This window comes from Notolabrus celidotus, chromosome 6 (assembly GCF_009762535.1).
Source record: "Notolabrus celidotus isolate fNotCel1 chromosome 6, fNotCel1.pri, whole genome shotgun sequence".
NCBI lineage: Eukaryota > Metazoa > Chordata > Actinopteri > Labriformes > Labridae > Notolabrus > Notolabrus celidotus.
In genome coordinates this window covers 17,693,799-17,711,619 of record NC_048277.1, presented here as the reverse complement: position 1 = coordinate 17,711,619, position 17,821 = coordinate 17,693,799, and the positions used below count along the sequence as shown (strand labels likewise).

The window sequence follows — 17,821 nt, the reverse complement described above, 5'->3', positions numbered from 1 at the left end:
CTCGATGAAGCCTCCAGTTTCTCTCCCATCTTTCCTCACCTGTAGTTTCCTGACATTGTTCTGATTCCCTGTCCTCCTTTCTCTTAATGCTCCTCGCTTGGTTCTCCTTAAGTTTTTTGTAAGTTATATTTTTGGGCTTTTTCGCCTTTATTGACAGGACAGCTGAAGAGAGACAGGAAAATGTGGGGAGTAGAGAGTGGGGAAAGACATGCAGCAAATGGTAGACCGTCCGGGAGATACGTAGGTTGCTTAGACTGCTAGGCCACCAGCGCCCCTCCCCTTAAGTTTTGATTTTGTTTGAGCAAATAAATGTCAGAAATTGAGAACACTCAACCACAAACCCCCAAAAATCCCTGTAGTCATGGCTTTACTAGTATCAGGTATGGTTTTCTTTAAGGAATGTCAGTCACTGGAAACTTTTCTATCTCTCGCTGACGCACACACACAAAGGCAAATGCTCTCCACTCACAAATGGGCGAAATTTCCTGGACAGTCTGGCCTGGGTCCAGGTCTCTGGGGGTTTCAAGGGAGGCCTTTGACTGCATGGTTTAACTGGGCTTGTCTTGCTGGTATGGGGTTCTCTGTGAATGTAGGTCACACCAGGAATTAGTCAGGAAACTTGAGGAGGGAGGCTGTAAGCATTCCAGATTTTGTGTTAATTTGCAGACCCTGCAGAAGGCATTCTTACTCGTGCCTATTTATGTATCAGTCTTTTAAATCCCAGCGGGCAAACAATGGGGCCAGCTCTGCATACATTTTCTGTCATTTATAAATCGTTAAGCTTCCATACGTTGCAACTCTTGCATTAATTGCTCTGTTCAGAAAACAGGCTACATTAGCATTACACCAGATCAAGTGGGTATTTGAAGGGTTGGGCAATACAGAAGAATTAATTCTCATCATAGTCTGTCACTGTTGATATTGGTAGCTGTGATAAACAGTTTTTTCTAGTACTTAAAGCGAGAGTCTGGGGGCGCTGGGGGCCTAGTAGTCTAAGTGCCCCACAAACAGAGAATACAATCCTCGTTGCAGGGGTTGCTGGTTCGATTCCATGCCGGTTGACCATTTCCTGCATGTCTTCCCCCGCTCTCTACTCCCCACATTTACTGTCTCTCTTCAGCTGTACTATAAAATAAAGGCAAAAAGGCCAAAAAATATAACTTAAAAAAAAAAGCAAGAGTCTGTCCGGAGTAACCTTCTTTTTTTAAATAGTAATCAAATTAAAAGTATTGGACATTTTATGCACTATAGACCGTAGGGATGTACATTTTAAGTATTTTACGTTATTAATTTTTGGAAATGTTAACAATCAATTATCGATTAATCAATTAAAAAAAACATTATTATTCATAAGTCATATGTCATAAACAAGGCCAAATACGTTTTTTTTTTCCCTAAATTATATTTTCAACAGCTACAAAATGCATATAACGGACAGTATTGAATACGGGTACAATATGTTTAACACTGATTATAAACGATCAGGCTCATAAAAATATTCTCCGTGGATATAGTCTTATAATGTGAAGGCTCATAACAGAAAAGTACTTCAGACTCACTGTGTCCAGTTTTCTGTCTAATCGTTCTTATTTAGAAAAATAAACGTGTGTATTCGGTCAGGTGTCAGCCGGGAGTTCTACCGGGTCATAATCAGTCCAGCTGCAGAAAAGCTCAGACGGCTCTGATGTTGCTGGTCTACAAACATCGCGTACTAGCAATTCCCACCAGTCTGTTGGCTTTGTATCTAAAGGTGGAAATGTCCTGTTTAAAGTTGTGAACTTTCGTGTTTGTGTCGTTGTTGGCAGCAGTTGCGTATTGATCCTCTTTAAAAGGAGCACATGGAGACCTGACGCACAGCCCCAGCTGAGCGTCTTCGCTGTGTGCAACACCTTTAACAGCTGATTCACATCCAAACATGCTTTAAACTTAAAACACCTCCCTGATAGCTGAGTGTAATATGAGACCACATGATGTTTGTTCCACGTGACAGAAAATTGAAAACAATCTTAACAATCAATTAATCGATAATCGATTAATTGTGTACATCCCTAATAGACAGGTATTCTCACATTATGGTTTCCATTTATAGAAATGCTTTTTTCCAGATACGGTGTATTTGTTTTGTATTCTCACCTATTTTTTATAGCTCATGCCTGAGTGGTGTTCCTGTTAAGCTAAGTGTAGCATAAGCCCTAAAGTAGATAATTGGTAAAGAGTGTTTGCAGTTTCATGAAGTGAACAAGCTTGTTTTATGTTCTCAGTTTGAATCTCAGTCATGCTGTTGCTCTTTCTCACTCTGGTTTTCTTGGAGAGCCAGGGCAAAACTAAACAAATTCCTTTTGCCTCACTGTGTGTTTATATTGCCGTCAAGATGAAACTGATTACCTCACAGTTAGACTCTCGAAGGCAACTTTTTTTTTCAGCCCTTCAAATTAACTGTAGATCTATAAATAAATGTGCTTTCTGTGATGTAAAAACTTCAATTATTTCCCTTTTGTCTCCTACAGGATCGTAAGCTGTCAAAGACTGAGAGGCAGCGCTTTAAGGAAGAAGCAGGGATGTTAAAGGGTCTGCAGCATCCCAACATAGTCCGCTTTTACGACTCCTGGGAGGGACCATCCAAAGGCAGGAAGTGCATTGTACTGGTCACTGAACTCATGACGTCTGGAACACTCAAAACGTGAGTCTCTGACATGGCAGCCTCAATAAACACATTCATACGAAGCTCATATGGCCTTGCTAGGTGCTTTAAGACATTTACAGGTAAATACAACATGTGCTTACATCAGCTGAGTAAATATGAAAATTCTGATATTCCTCTTTTAGATATCTGAAGCGGTTCAAGGTGATGAAAATTAAAGTGCTGCGCAGCTGGTGTAGACAAATCCTCAAGGGGCTTCACTTCCTACACACTCGGGCTCCCCCCATCATCCACAGGGACCTCAAGTGCGACAACATTTTCATCACAGGACCAACTGGATCTGTGAAGATTGGAGACTTGGGCCTGGCCACACTAAAGCGTGCATCATTTGCCAAGAGTGTTATAGGTACGACTCTAATGCAATTTCTACCTCCCACTTCCTGTCCTGTCGTTGGACAGTACCTTTTCTAAGGTCATGTTTTGTATTGAAAATGATTGTGTTTTTAAGAGGGTAATTTCCATCATGGTGTGGTTCAAAAACAGACCACAGCGTTTCAGCTGTCTCTCAAACCACAGCTCAAATGGAGGCCAAATATTGTGGTGATCTAAGCCAGATAACCACAAGGCTTTCTGTCTTTGCACTGACACAGCAACTCTATCAAGTTTGGTCACTGTACAGAGTATTTCTGTTCTATGTTTCTCCAAAAAAAAAAAAAAAAAAAAAAAGATAGGGTGTTTTTTTCCAGGCATCTACTGACTGTAAGTAGCGCCTAATGTTTCTCATATTGTTAAATATTACCATCACTACTATACAAAATGTCATGCCTTCTTGCAGGCTAACTTGGCCATGGCTTAAGGTATGGCCTTTGTTTCTGTCTTAGACTGGTCTTTGTTCTGTGGTTTGGAAATATGTGGTCTGTTTGCAAGTTTTATCAATAATGTTTAACGTCTCTTTCTATGGGTTTGCCTCAACAGGTTTTTTTTTTTCCCCTAGTTTGTGTCTCTTACTGTCTCTTAAGATATTGCAGAGCCGCAGAATCTTTTTGCTCCATCTTTGTGTCCGGGGAGCTCTCCCCTCTTTCTCTTTGTCAGCCCTTATCTTTTGTTTTTTTGTTTCATTTATTTTGATTTTTGTGTTTTGTTTTTTTTTCACATTTCTGGGCATATTCTTAAAATGTAGGCTCTAGCTTCAGCTGTGCCCCATTCTGCTGTTTGGAATGAATAGGGTACTGCTGGTCATTGAGTAAGTATGAACTTTTATGGGCCTGGTAAGTCTGACAGTGTGCTGTAACACACCAATATCAAAAAACATTTCCAACCAAAATAACCAAATGAGTTTTTCTGTGTAAGACCTGAGATTATATGTTAAGAGATCAATGAGAAGAATTATGCTGATGTGCATAGACACACTACTGAGTAGAGTTACTAGCTATGGGACCTGCTTCTCTCAGCCTCGACTTTAACCGTTTCCTCCTGCAGGTGAAAAGGAGAAGGTAAGTCATTCTTCAAAAGGTGAGTGTACAATGAAAGTAAATGTTAATAAGGTTGTAAGGTCTTGACAAAAGTTATTTCCATAGCTAGTCCTATCACTGTCGCACAGATCATTGGCATCCCTTTTTTCAATCTGTACTGGGAGTTATTCTCATGTGCCTCATTGAAATCTTTTTTCCCAAATTCAATTTGAATTGATATTGGCCTACAAGTGTGTTCTGCACATTGGCAAGCCTCAGTCACATATTGTACATTTTACGGTCTTACACAGACAAACAAGTGCTTTCTTCTCTACAGTCTAACTGAGCCCAGCTTCTCCCTCCTTTTTTGTTTTCTGTCTCTTTTTTGCTTTCCTTCCCCTTTTCTTTTTTTCTCTCTCTTCAACTTTCACCTCACAGGTTCTACTGCAGGAGACGTCAACAGGCTGGTCACTCTTCTCGTCCTCCTCTTCCTCAACCCCTCATGGGTTAGAGGAGCAGAGGGACTGTGGGTTGTGAGAAGCCCACTCAATCAGTAAGGGGGTTCGAGAGTTCTGAATAGTTGTTTTGATTTAAGGTACCCCTGAGTTCATGGCGCCTGAGATGTATGAGGAGAAGTACGACGAGTCAGTGGATGTGTATGCCTTTGGAATGTGCATGCTGGAGATGGCCACCTCAGAGTACCCTTACTCAGAGTGCCAGAATGCTGCACAGATCTACCGCAGAGTTACCAGCGTAAGTCCTCCTTTCAATCCTCCATTTCACCCCTTCTGCCTTGCCTTCACCTCTCCCAATGTGCCCAGAAGGCTAGTGCCCCATTCGGGAGTGGTTTTATACCCCTTCTGACACCTCTCTTACATTTGAATCATCTCATTTTGTAATCTCATGTGTGTCGCCATGTAACGCAAAGATAACTCCCCATTAGAAAACCATATTAAAAAGAGAAAAATTTAGAAGACCGCCTAAAAGAAAAGTGTCACTAACACTGTATGTTGGTTGGACATGCAGCTCTGAGATTTGGATAAACGATAGAAGGCTGAACAAGCACAGTCCTGCTGTTTCCCGACCAGCTAATGGTTAAGTCTTGTGATGACGCCAGAAGGGGAGCAACTGTCAAAGAAAATACATATTTATTGTCTTATTCATGCAGCTTTCTTTTGCAATGCATATTAGTCACTGATATGATTCATACTGCAATTACAAGCCCTGTAGATAAAGAGGTTGAACCTGTTCACAGAGTGTTATCTACATGATGTGCCTTGAAATCTATACCATTACTCTCAGTTTATTATTAACCACAAAGTACAAATACTGAAGTCCTTGCCACGTGAGTTTTGAACTGGATTTTAAAGTATTGCCTTCTTAGCTCTCTGTATAATCCACAAATAGCTCTTACTGCAGAGCACCACACAGAGTTGACTCAGTGAAGAAACAAAGTGTTTTTGTGGTGTCGAGTCTACATTTAGGTAGTGTCACATGCTCGTGTTTTACAGTATCATGTCTTTGGGATATTGGCTTTTCTTCTTCTGTCATTCAGCTCTGTAAATTACCTACAGCAGCATGCAGTTTACTCCTGTATTGACTCAGTGGCTCCCCTCTATGTAGCCATCCACCATGACTTTTACCCTCCTTTTTCCTTCACTTGGCATTCTGCATTTTTCAAATGCCACCCTTATGACATCTAGCATTTATTTTGAGGCTTACATTTCTTTAAAGAAATATCTTCCTCCTCATACTGGGGCATTTTGTAAATAATTTAAAAAAGGATGTTAGTTTAAGGTTGTTATTATATCTGTCTTGGTATATGTGCTGAAAAAGACAATGGATCATATTAGTATCCAAACTTAGAAAGGGCCAGATAAGAAGATCCATCCTCATTCAGTGTTCTGTGTTCCATGTAGGGTGTAAAGCCAGGCAGCTTCGACAAGGTGGCCATCCCTGAGGTAAAGGAGATCATCGAGGGATGTATTCGCCAGAACAAAGATGAGAGGTGTATAACTCAAATATTTATTAATCACGTTTATTGAAAGTAGCTTTCAAGGAAATCAAATATTTACTCACTGCTTCTACTCCTAAATTTAGGTACTCAATCAAGGACCTTCTGAACCACGCCTTCTTCCAGGAGGACACAGGGGTGCGTGTGGAGTTGGCAGAGGAGGATGATGGAGAGATGGAAGCTATCAAGCTGTGGTTGAGAATTGAGGATGTGAAGAAACTTAAGGGGAAGTACAAAGACAACGAAGCCATTGAGTTTTCCTTTGACCTCAACAAAGATGTTCCAGAGGATGTGGCTCAGGAAATGGTAAATCAAATGTTGAAGTTTGAAACTAACAGAAAAGGTCTCATTTTAAACCCTTTAAAACATTTTTTAACGATGAGGTTCTGTTGGTTTGTTCTGTAGGTGGAGTCTGGTTATGTGTGTGATGGTGACCACAAGACGATAGCGAAGGCCATCAAGGATAGGGTGTCTCTCATCAGCCGCAAGAGAGCACAGCGGCAGCAGGTGTGTCCATGCATGCCATCGTACACCTCATTACAGTCTTAACTATTCACATTCGCACAGAATGTAGTTCTCATCTCAGCTGCTGGATTGATGTCCCTTTTCTGTAAAGTCTGGAGGTGGTCTGTCTGTGATCTGAGGAGGGATTTTTACACCACCGATTGTCTTGTAGGTCAGAGAAGATCAGGAAAAGAGAAGGCTAGAGGAAGAACAGCAGAATCAGTTGCCGCCTGCACAACAACCAGGTCAGCTGTCAAGCTCTGAGGTGCCCCAGTCCCAGCCAGTGCTGCAGCCAGCTTCCTATGTCCCTCCACAACCAACACAACACAACACACAGATGTCTGCCCAACCCACGCCTCAGCAGAGCATTCAGAGCTCCAACTACAGCACTTCTCAATCAACCCAACTGACCGGCATGCCACAAGGAATCCCTTATGTCCCCCAAACAACTGGACAAGTACCAGCTCCAGTCCAGGTTCTGAGTGTGGCCCCAGTCCAGCCAGAGTCAGAGGAGCCTGAGCCTGACCAACATCAACAACTACAGCACACTGCAGGAGGTATCAACTATGGTTTAACTGTCAAACGTGACTGTTGGATAGATTGATGTTCTTGAATCAAGCATCATCTCCTCTTCCCACAGTCGGTCACTCAGGAGACAGACTATCTGGGCCCATCCTTCATGAAGCCCTGCCTCCTCAATCTGAAATACCACATAACTCCTCTTCAAGCCAGCACCTTCAGCCCCAGGTGTCCTGCACGCCATCGCAAAATGACCAAACGCAACAGCAGCCGTTGTCAGTGGTAGGTCACTTTAAGGCTTTTTGTTGTTGGCACTTGGATTGATTTCTTTATGGTATGTGCTTCTCAGAAAATAAATCTGTAATGTACAGACTATATGTATTTATTCTTGTGCATTTGGTTCCTTTGTTTCTCAGTTTGGGAAGTCCTTTTTGTTAGACTTTTCCCACTTCAGTACAAGCTCCATTTTTGTTCATTTTACTGTAACACAACATGTGCTGTTTTCATGTTCCCTTTGGAACACAAGGTTCAACCTCAGTTGCAAGGAGGCCAGCCTGAAATTGTTCCAGTTGCACCTGGCAGTCAGTCCGTTCCAGGGGCCCCTCCACAGGTAAACATTGTATGGCATGTCTCAATGCCTTTAAAGTGTAACTCCACACCAAATGAAGAGCCTTTGTATCCCAAAGCTCAAGTAAGATGTATGAAATGTATTGAACTTGACGTCACACCTACCTGAGGTTATTCTGAACACACCCTGAATTTATTTCTAAATCACTGCAGCAAACGTGAACTTCAACCAGTGAGCGTCTGCATAAACATGACGCTCAGAGGGTGATAAGTTAACCTTTAGAGCGTTTGTTCTCTGCTTCAGGCAGCTATGTTGAAAGCTGCAAAGTGTTCCCAATCCCAAGTGTTCCCTTCTCTTCTGTTATATTCTGACAGTTTGCCTTTTTTTTCTCAAGTTCCCCTCTCTTACCCTGTGTTATGTTTTGTTTCTTATAGTACGGAGTTTACTACCAACCATCGCTTCCCCCTCAGGTAGATAAAATGACCCATTTTCCTGTTACTACTTAGAAATATACCCACAGAGTTCCACATAACATGTTCTGAGAAAAAAAAGAAACTCTGTCTTTATTGGTCTGCACAGCAGACTCCCCTTTTTTGGTCAGGTAGTCATAAACATCTTTTATGACTTGATGGTATTCAGACAAAAATATTAGGTTCTGTGTTTTTTTTAAGCTTGAAAGTGGAGTCAGGATTGAAACACAATGTACATGTCTTTGAAATATTCTGAAAAGATGGTATCTGATATTCACCAAACTAACTTTGATAAAACTGATTTTCACCAAACTAACTTTGATTTAAACTGATGAATTGGTAAGTTATGTGAGCTGGGCAACTTATGTTTTTAAACAGGTAAGTAAGGTGTAGGGAGTACAGTCAGAAAATCTCTGAAAGATTCAGATCAAAAATCAAATACTTTCAGGAAGTAGTCTTCATGCAGCTATAGATGACTCAGTTATTGCCTCTTGGGTTGTTTTCTTATTTCTGCCACTTTCTGTACTCCTTCTATTCTTATAGATTCCCACGCAGCAAGTGATGATTCCTCCCTCCTCACAGCCGTCCCCCCCCAAACAGCAGCAACATCTAGAGAGCAGCACTCCCCTTCCAAACAACGTTCTGACGCAGGGACAGACTGCAGCGCAACAGCTACAGGTGACCCACCTCAAGTGCTACCACTGAACTTCAATATTACTTTATTGTGCTTTAAGACAAACTCATTGATTTCAGATATTTGCTCTTCCATATTACTTTTAACATTTCATCCCTTTAATTTTGTTTTCTTTGTGTTTAAAAATCTGTTTTTCTTTCCCCCTGGTGGCACAACTGTCACTACCATGGCTTTCCCCTCTCTTCTGTCACTCTTCCTTTCCGCATGCTGCATATTCCTGCATGACTGTTAGTCTTGGGCCAATGATCCAAGTCCTCCTATCATGTCTCCTCCGCTGAATGCAGAGCATCTTTACTTCCTCTATCAGGCCTCATGCCTCTCTGTTCTGCAGGTACTCTACAGAGCAAAAAGAAAGCTTGTGTGGGTGGATGTATGTGGGTCAAGTGTGAAGCATTTGTTTAACACTATTTCCTGTTCCTTTTCCTGTTCCTTTCATTCTTTGCACAAATATCTTCAGGGCAAAGATTTTCTCATATTTTGATAGGTTTATATTTTAAGAATAAATATACAATCCTTTAGGAAAAATCTGTGCTTAGAGCTCATTTAAACTTATGATAAACATTACCAGCACATACAAATAAATTGGAAGTATTGAACAATGTATTCGTTATATTCTGACGCTGTAAACAGCATCACCCTCTTGGCTATTTTGACAACCTCTCAGCTCAGAGGGTTTACTTTGAGCTCTAAATTCTTCATGAAATAAATCAACAGAAGATGGAATCATGTGCAGAAAGACATTTATTAGCAGCTATAAAATTCTCATTATTGTAACTAGCTGTAGTGCTGGAACTGGATGATAGATCTGCAGTAATCTGTAAAAACAAAGCGCAGCAGAGTAAAATGGCCACACTGAAGGAAATTGAACGAGAACACCATTGCACAGCAATATTTACACTCAGCCAGAGAGCTGAATAATGGCGTCCCACGCAACACCACATTGAAAACGTACCCTGATTTAACAGCTCCCTCTGGTGGATTGTCTGGTTCTATCCTTCAAACAAGTAGCTACATAATGTCAAAAACGACACGTAATGGGGATAATTATGTGAGCTGTGTTAGCTAAAACATGAAGTTTATTGTGTTAATACTTGAAAACATAAAACAACTATAGCACTCCTCCTTTCAACATTTGCTTTTGACCAGGAGTGCTGCAGTTTATGGATGTTTATATTTCTGCGTTTCAGGCCCCTGCAAATGTTTCTCAGTCCTTGCCAGCCGAGCAGCCTGCAGGATCCTCTGCTCTTGTGCCTCCGTCTGTGGAGAGGTGAGAAGGGAGTTGGTTATAAAAGGGTCAAAAACAGTTTTCATCATACTACACAGAGTGTCAGATCTCTGTGTCATGACTCTTATTTCTCCTTCAGCTGCCTGTCAGATGCAGCTTCAGGTCTCAGCGATGGCAATGATGGAAGTTCTACATCTGGAGGTCGCCATGAGGGGCGCTCACTGAAGCGGCATCAGCGGCGATCTGTGCGGAGCCGTTCCCGCCATGAGAAAACTTCAAGGGCCAAGCTGAACGTTCTTAGCGTACGCATCCAAAGTGACGAGTTCATGTAGTGTTTTGTTTCACGCTTTCATCACTGAACAGTTTTAACTTGAATGTATTTTTTTTTACAGATCTCTAATGTAGGAGACAGAGTAGCAGAGTGCCAGCTGGAAACTCACAACAGGAAGATGGTCACATTCAAATTCGACCTTGATGGTGACAATCCAGACGAGATTGCACAGATCATGGTAATTGTTCCTTAGTTTTCATCACTTAATCATATAACATAAGGTTTCTACCATCAACCTCTTTTCTATATTGATTTTAAAACTGCTGCAACAGCCAATTGCAGTCAAAACTTTTAAGCCATTATATTAAGTTCCTAGTTCATACATTAATATCTTTCATGTCCTGTTTTAGGTTGCGAGTGAGTTCATCCTAGAGAGTGAGAGGGAGTCCTTCATCGAGCAGGTCCGTGAAGTCATAGAAATGGCTGATGAAAAAGGAGAGGGCATGAAGGAAGGCTTCCCTCAGGTATTTTTTAATCTCACAGCAACATGTCCGCAATTACAATTATTATCCATTTTGATCCACACTTGCTGAACCTGAACTTAACCACCTTCTTTTTTTTCCTCTCTCTCTTTGCAGCTTCATAATCAGCAACAAGCTGAGCTGTCTGTTCCCATGCTACCAGGTTAAACTTCCAGCCAACACATACAAATCCCTACATCCATTTCAGTCCAACTCCAGCATCACCATTGACCTTTCTTTTGGTTTTCTCAGGCATTTCCCCCAGTACCACCGCTCAGGTTGTGCATTCAGCGGGACGAAGGTTCATTGTCAGCCCAGTACCGGAGTCTCGTCTTAAAGAACAGTTCTTCGGCGCTCCCTCTGCGAACACTTCCTTTGGAGACGAATTTGGTCCAGGTGAGGGATAAGCTTGTTGTATTCCATGTAGAGATAAACTGTTGTAATGTAATGAGGAAGAAAACAAACTTGATTGTTTGATTGAATTCAGCTGATTAGAAAAACTAATAGATACATAGGAATCTTCAGTATATTAAAGGAAAATGATACATGTTTTTCTTGCCCTTATTATGAGAGAGCCATAATGTAATTACTTGGTCAAATGTTTTGTTTGTGTTGAACATTGCACCACAATGACACCAAAAAGAGTTGCAATTTTGTGAATGCTGATTATTTATAGGATACTTACTCCCTTGACATTTAGCTTTATATAGTAGATTCAGAGCTGAGGTAATACAAAATATTTAAGTGCTACGGTCTAGGTACCAGAGTCATTTGTATACTTGGACTTCTTTTATTGTCAAATCTAAAGTTTTAAACAGGCCATAATAACTCTGTAATGCCTGAAGGGACCAGTACCTCAAACAGTCATACAATCCCATAAGGCTGTTCTGCAGTGAAAAGGTTTCTCACTACTGCAGCTCATAGAATGAGTCAAGATACGACCTGGCAGAGGGAGATAGTCAGCTCAGCTTTTAGAACGCTTTGGCTCTGCTGTGTGCTACAAAGCTACCCAATGCTAGCAAGATTTTAATTATATAACCCTGGGTGCAGCTGATTCAAAGAAAATATAATTTGATTGTATGTTATAAAAGACACTCGATCACAGCAGAGGCCATTGTTAATGATAGCGGTTATGTTTGCTGGTCCAACTGCTGGCACAATCTAATGTGGTTGTAAACCAGCATAGCTATGATGATGCAGCTGGTGAATCACCAGTTTAAGGCTATGTTCACACTGCAGGCAAAAGTGGCCTAAATCTGATTTTCTGGGGGTCAAGTGACCAGGTCAGATTTTTTAGAGGCAGCGTGAACACTCAAATCACATTTAGACCACTTCCATATGTGCTCCTGAATCAGATACAGATCAGATTTTTTTCAATACGACCTCAGTGTGAACGGCCAAGGTGGATTTGATACTTTCACGTCACTTTATAGCGACACAATTCTGTGCGGCGGTAGCCTTGCAGTTTTTGATAAACTCTGTCTCTGTGAAACTATTAACGTCGCAGACCCACCACTCCTGGCTCCGTGTCCGCATCCACATAGACCTTTCAGACGTATTTGCGGCCACAGCTCTGCAAAAAAGCTGAATAAGCAATTTGGCTCCCTTTTTCTTTATACTTGACCTCCTCTGCACCTGGTCATTCATTCTTCGCCTCCCACTGCACAAAAACTTGGTAACAAAGGAGAAAATGCTGACTTCCTCCATGTTAACATTTGTGAAACAGCTGCATGTGACGTCATTGTTACTGTTCTTTTGCAGTTTCGAGCCGCAAACAGTTCACACTGGAATCGGATACAGGTCACATTATAGAGGGTAATGTGAACAGGCAAACAAAAAATCGGATCTGAGCAAAAAATCGGAATTGAGCATTAAGCCTTGCAGTGTGAATGTAGCCTTAGTTAAATGATGCTGTCACACCTGCAACTTCTAGCTAGCTCAGTGGATACATGAGTAGTGTCTTGTTTTGGAACTAGTACATTAGCTTGGTACATTAGCTTAGCCTGGTGGAGTTGTTCTGCAGCTACATTTGTCCATTGCTTTGTATGAAGGAATACAGCCAGCACTACATATTTATGTTTCTTGAATTTAGGAGTTCCTTGACATTTATGTTCAAATGAAATCCAGTCTATCAAATTATTCTCTATAGGGGAAAATTTCCCTTCAGATAATAATTCAACATTATTGAATTATTTGCCATTTTTATTATCTGAAAGTTTGAAATGAAAGAAAATAAAGTTCATAGTTGTGGTAAAACTGCAATGCTTTTGCTGGTCAGAGTTTTAGGGATTTTTGAATTAATTAAATTACTTTCTTGTTTTGCGTTTCAGCTCCGATGTCTTTGGGCCTTTCTCTATCTGCTCCCTCTGGAATGCTGCAGCAAGCTTTCAGTAAGATGAAGCAGGAACATGTAGAGAGAAGCAGCACCCTTGATCCTCCTGCTGCTGAGAAACAACCAGAAACTAAACCGTCCACTGAGGCTGCACTCGCTCCTAGCTCTAACAATGTCCTGCCTCCTCCCGAAGCTGCTGCCTCCACGAATATCTCTACATTTGCTGCAACGTCCTCGCCATCATCTTCAACTGGGAGGGTTTCTCCTCCACCCGTGTCCACTCAGTCCCAAACTCCAGCTCCTGTCACCACTGATCCCAGCCCCCCTCCTCATTCTCTCCATGAAGCAGCCCCCTCACAGCTGCCACCAGCTGCAAACATCCCTCCCTCAGCTTCCACAATTTCTCCTCCATCCGCGCAGACTTCCGTCCCTGCAGTAGCTGGGCCTCAGCCGAGCAGCAGCTCTGCCTCCTCTGCTGCTAATGTTGCACCCAGCAGTACAAACACTGTCCCTGCTACATCTTCTCAGCCTATTAATTCATCCACCCAGGGTCAACCTGTCCCCATTTCTACCCAGCCCCCTCCTCCCAATCAGAGCCAGGGCCAGCCTCAGCCAGCAGAGTCAGAGGGGGCTGATCTCCAAGCCAAAGCTGCAGGCAGGGATGATATCCAAGCTCTCGATAAGAAACTACGGTCACTCTTCAAAGACCAAAGCTCTGCCTCCTCTACATCCATGGACCCCGGTCAGAGCACGGGCACATCCTCTCCTCCCACTGGTACTTCTTCGCCTCCGCCTGGAGCTGCCCTGATGCCTCCGTCTAACCTTCCCCTCACCTCTGGAGTGCAGGGTGTTCTGGGCCCCTCCACCACCCCTGGACAGGGAATCACCCCTGCAGGACTTGCACAGACACCTCCGACTAAGCCCAGGGCACAGGTTAGGAAAATTGCAACCAAGAATATATAATAAAATTATGTTCAATGAAATAAGAACTCTTCAACTTAGCTTCTCATTTTTATTTTCAGACTCTACCTACTGGATTTGATCAAGCTGCTACACCTCCTTCTGATCTTGTACCCCCATTCCCTGGACCAAATCAGGTGCCGTATATTAAACCATCTGTTCTACTATTGTTATGTGTACATGTGCACTTCATCAGTTATATCAACCTGTTTGTGTGACCCCACAGTCACAGCAACCCTTGGGTAATTTGGACGCTGAATTGAGGAGAGCTTTGAGCCCAGAGACTGTTCAGGAAGGCAACAGAGTCCAGGCCCCAGCGGCAGGTTTCACTCTTGGACGTTTCCAGGTACGTTTAATCAAAGCTCAGAAGCTTAGAAATGCACCAAAATATTCAGACATCAATTTTTTTTCTTTCAATTTATCTCCATTCTCTCTCTTTCTCAGGTGTCTGTTGCCAGTGATGGCACATCTGGTAGTGCTCCACATCCCTCAAGCATTGTGTCCTCTTCTTCACTGACCCCATCCTCGACCTCCTCGTCCTCTTCATCCACATCATCCTCCTCACCCTCAAGTCCAGAAAACACCCTCCACCGGTCATCCACTCTGTCCAAAGACCTTTGTGAAACCGACGCTGTAAATAGAGCCTCATCGCTCCTCGCTGGTCCCGCCGGTCAGTCAACCACTATTGGCCGCTTCCAAGTATCCTCGAGCACCAACGCCACATCTGAACCAACCGCTGGCTCCAAAGTGGGACGATTTTCCGTCACAGGTGTGTACAAGGCTCACAACAAATTAGCCTTTCTTGCACATGACTTGTACAGCACAGGGTCCTAATTTACTGTACCGTACTGCACCACATCATATTGCACTGTTCTGTGATTAAGTACACAGGTAAACATACCATAGAGTAATGTAGTGTTAATTTCGTTAACGAAACTATGACGATAAATGTTCGTCAATGACTCATTTTTTCATGACGAAAATGAGACTGAAGTGCATCACTGATAATAAAAACTCTGACTAGAATATGTTTTGATTTTGTTGGCGAGACGATGACGAAATGAAAACTTTAGTGGCGGACCGTCAGACATTAAGGATCCATATTTTCCCCCGCTGTGCGTCTAATCTTTAAAGATAAAAGTGATGCATTCCTGTAACAGGCTGAGTTATCATCTGAGGGGCTCAGTGTTAGCTTGGTCTCTACCTGCAGTAGGTGTGCTGTGTGAACCAGCTCTCCTCACTTCCATGCATCTGTCTCATCTTCATTGAGAATTTTTTGTAGGGACAGGCTGAAAAATTGTGTTAAAGGAGTGAAATGCTGACGATTTTAACACTTGGTATAACCCTGTTACCAATATCTGATGGACTACATGAATTACTTAAAAAGTGAAGATGTTTTGGCAAAAATCAAAGCCTAACATTTTTTGAGTTTCCGCCAACTAAAACTAGACTAAAACTATAGAGGGCTGAAAAGTCTAAAATGTGACTAAAGCTAACAGGCATTTTCGTCTAATGACTAAGACTAAGACTTAATCTAAAATAGCAAAATTAACACTGTACAATATTGTACAGAGTATAAAACCGGTCACACCATTTATTCTGTTTAAAACCGTTTTAAACTTGAAAGGATGAAGGACCCTTAAAGTTATGTTACACATAATGACAATTTTAATAATAATAATAATGCATTTTATTTATAGGCGCCTTTCTTAGCACTCAAGGTCACCTTACAACATTAAAAACAAACAGAATTTAAATAGCAAACAGTAAATAAAACACAATTTAAAAAGCTTTAAGTGAATGGACAGAGGAGTTTTGGTCAGATGGAATAAGCCAGTTTATCACAAGCATCCCTTAAAAAGTGTCCATGGTAAATAGAAATTGAAATAACATAGGTGTTTTTATATATACTCAGGTAGTCAGTGGAGGCAACTTTGGCTAAGCCGGATTAAATATTCATGAATGAATCCAATTGGCAGAAGTCTACAAATTACTCATGAGACATTTGATGTAGTCTAAAGATCTAGGTTATCTGTCTGTCTTACAGAAGATGACTGTGGTGACAGTGGTGCATTTGTTTAATCAGATACAGATTCAATTTATTGTTATTGAGCATGTAACAAACAGGCAATGAAATATAGATGGCATCTAACCAGAAGTGCTTTAGCAGTAAGTTAAATAACATGAATAATACAGAATACACAAATATGACTGATGAATAAATAGGATATGATATGTATCTACATGAATGACTAGACAATATATACGTACAGTAGTGCAATAGGGATTAAAAGAGATTTACATTTTACATTTTACAGTTTGTGCGGAATGAATGAATTATTGAATGTACAGGATGGAAAGTGCAGTTAATGGTGCAGTGGAGATTCAGTCCTGAGGTAGTTCGTAAGCATGTTTATGTGAGTGAAGGGGGGGTGGGGCGTCGGGGGACAGAGTTCAACAAAGATACAGTATCAAGTAATCAAGTAGATAACCAACATTAATGGCCCTGTATGTTTTATTTCCCGCAGTGACCCCCGCCCCTGCTGCAGTCTCCAGTCCCCAACATGGCTCCAGCATGCAGAACGGGCCCTCATCTTCAACCTCTGATGCTCCTAACCCACATGCCCACTACAGTAGTGACAAGGATGACTCTGAGTATGAGGACGATGCTTTACAGAAAGAAATCAGCCGTCTACGAGAAAAGTAAATCACATATTCTCAATCCTACTCAATGTGACATTTATTTCCTCATATTGCAATGCTTAATGTAAATATTTTCAACCTGACTGTACTCATTTTGTTTTTTCTTCCACTCTTCCACAGACATATGATGGAGATCCAGTTCTTGCAGACCAAACAGAAAGAGGAGATCGAAGCCCTGTTCACACGGATGGGGAAACCTCCTCCGCCCTCTGTTGTCTCCCCTGCTGTAGCCATGGCAGGAGGTCGTCGTAGGCGCAAAAGCCACAAGTCTGCCCGCAGCAGTGGACAGCCTAGCCCCAATCATTCAGGTAGGAACACTGCCTCTTAAGTTTAATACTGGCTTTATGTCAAAAGTACAAATTTTATATTATCTACTTGCTTCACTGAGCCTGTTGATATGATATGATGCAAGACAAATGTTAACACTGCATTGTAACCTTTGCTTATATGTCCAGGTTCCCTGGCTTCAGTTCAAAATCCTCACGGTTCACAGTCTCCTCCAAAGCAAAGTTCACCCTCAACATCAGAAACTTCACAGACAGAGACCCGGCCGTCCTTACAGCTGCTCAGATCCTCTCCATCCATGCCCAGCCTAAGTAGCTGCTCCACAGGTAAGCACTTCATCTTGTCACAGTGAGCTCCTTGAGCTGCTCCTCTGAATTCATCTTCTAGTTCACATCTCATTTCTCTTGTATTGTTTTCCAAGGATCTGGTGGAATCAGCTCCACAAACGGTTCAGGTCACTGCCAGAACCACTCATCTTCGCTGACACAGGCAAGTGGACCCACTCCTCCGGCCTCCCAGACCCAGAAGGGCAAGGGCACCTTCACCGATGACCTACACCAGCTGGTGGACAACTGGACTAGGGAAGCCAAAAGCCTAACCCAGGGCAAGAGATGTCCTCGCACTGGAGCTCCAGCAACACTGGGGCATGATGTAAGCATTTAG

General features: G+C 42.1%; 1 protein-coding gene across 5 annotated transcripts in view; it reads left to right on the top strand.

The window, feature by feature from the left end:
- The window catches only part of LOC117814450 (serine/threonine-protein kinase WNK1-like), a 33,839-nt gene that overhangs the window by 12,887 nt on the left and 3,131 nt on the right, over positions 1–17,821 (top strand). For 4 of the 5 annotated variants that reach the window (XM_034685790.1, XM_034685792.1, XM_034685794.1 and 1 more), the window contains exons 3-27: positions 2,508–2,680; positions 2,827–3,047; positions 4,688–4,845; positions 6,012–6,100; positions 6,193–6,412; positions 6,512–6,613; positions 6,783–7,167; positions 7,251–7,411; positions 7,656–7,739; positions 8,132–8,167; positions 8,711–8,845; positions 10,049–10,128; positions 10,226–10,388; positions 10,479–10,595; positions 10,768–10,881; positions 10,996–11,041; positions 11,131–11,274; positions 13,209–14,143; positions 14,233–14,307; positions 14,397–14,516; positions 14,615–14,939; positions 16,699–16,873; positions 16,994–17,181; positions 17,329–17,484; positions 17,580–17,809. In XM_034685790.1, the coding sequence (XP_034541681.1) occupies positions 2,508–2,680; positions 2,827–3,047; positions 4,688–4,845; positions 6,012–6,100; positions 6,193–6,412; positions 6,512–6,613; positions 6,783–7,167; positions 7,251–7,411; positions 7,656–7,739; positions 8,132–8,167; positions 8,711–8,845; positions 10,049–10,128; positions 10,226–10,388; positions 10,479–10,595; positions 10,768–10,881; positions 10,996–11,041; positions 11,131–11,274; positions 13,209–14,143; positions 14,233–14,307; positions 14,397–14,516; positions 14,615–14,939; positions 16,699–16,873; positions 16,994–17,181; positions 17,329–17,484; positions 17,580–17,809 (4,632 nt within the window). The remainder of the gene's footprint in view (positions 1–2,507; positions 2,681–2,826; positions 3,048–4,687; positions 4,846–6,011; positions 6,101–6,192; positions 6,413–6,511; positions 6,614–6,782; positions 7,168–7,250; positions 7,412–7,655; positions 7,740–8,131; positions 8,168–8,710; positions 8,846–10,048; positions 10,129–10,225; positions 10,389–10,478; positions 10,596–10,767; positions 10,882–10,995; positions 11,042–11,130; positions 11,275–13,208; positions 14,144–14,232; positions 14,308–14,396; positions 14,517–14,614; positions 14,940–16,698; positions 16,874–16,993; positions 17,182–17,328; positions 17,485–17,579; positions 17,810–17,821) is intronic. The other variant, XM_034685795.1, reaches the window with a different exon arrangement.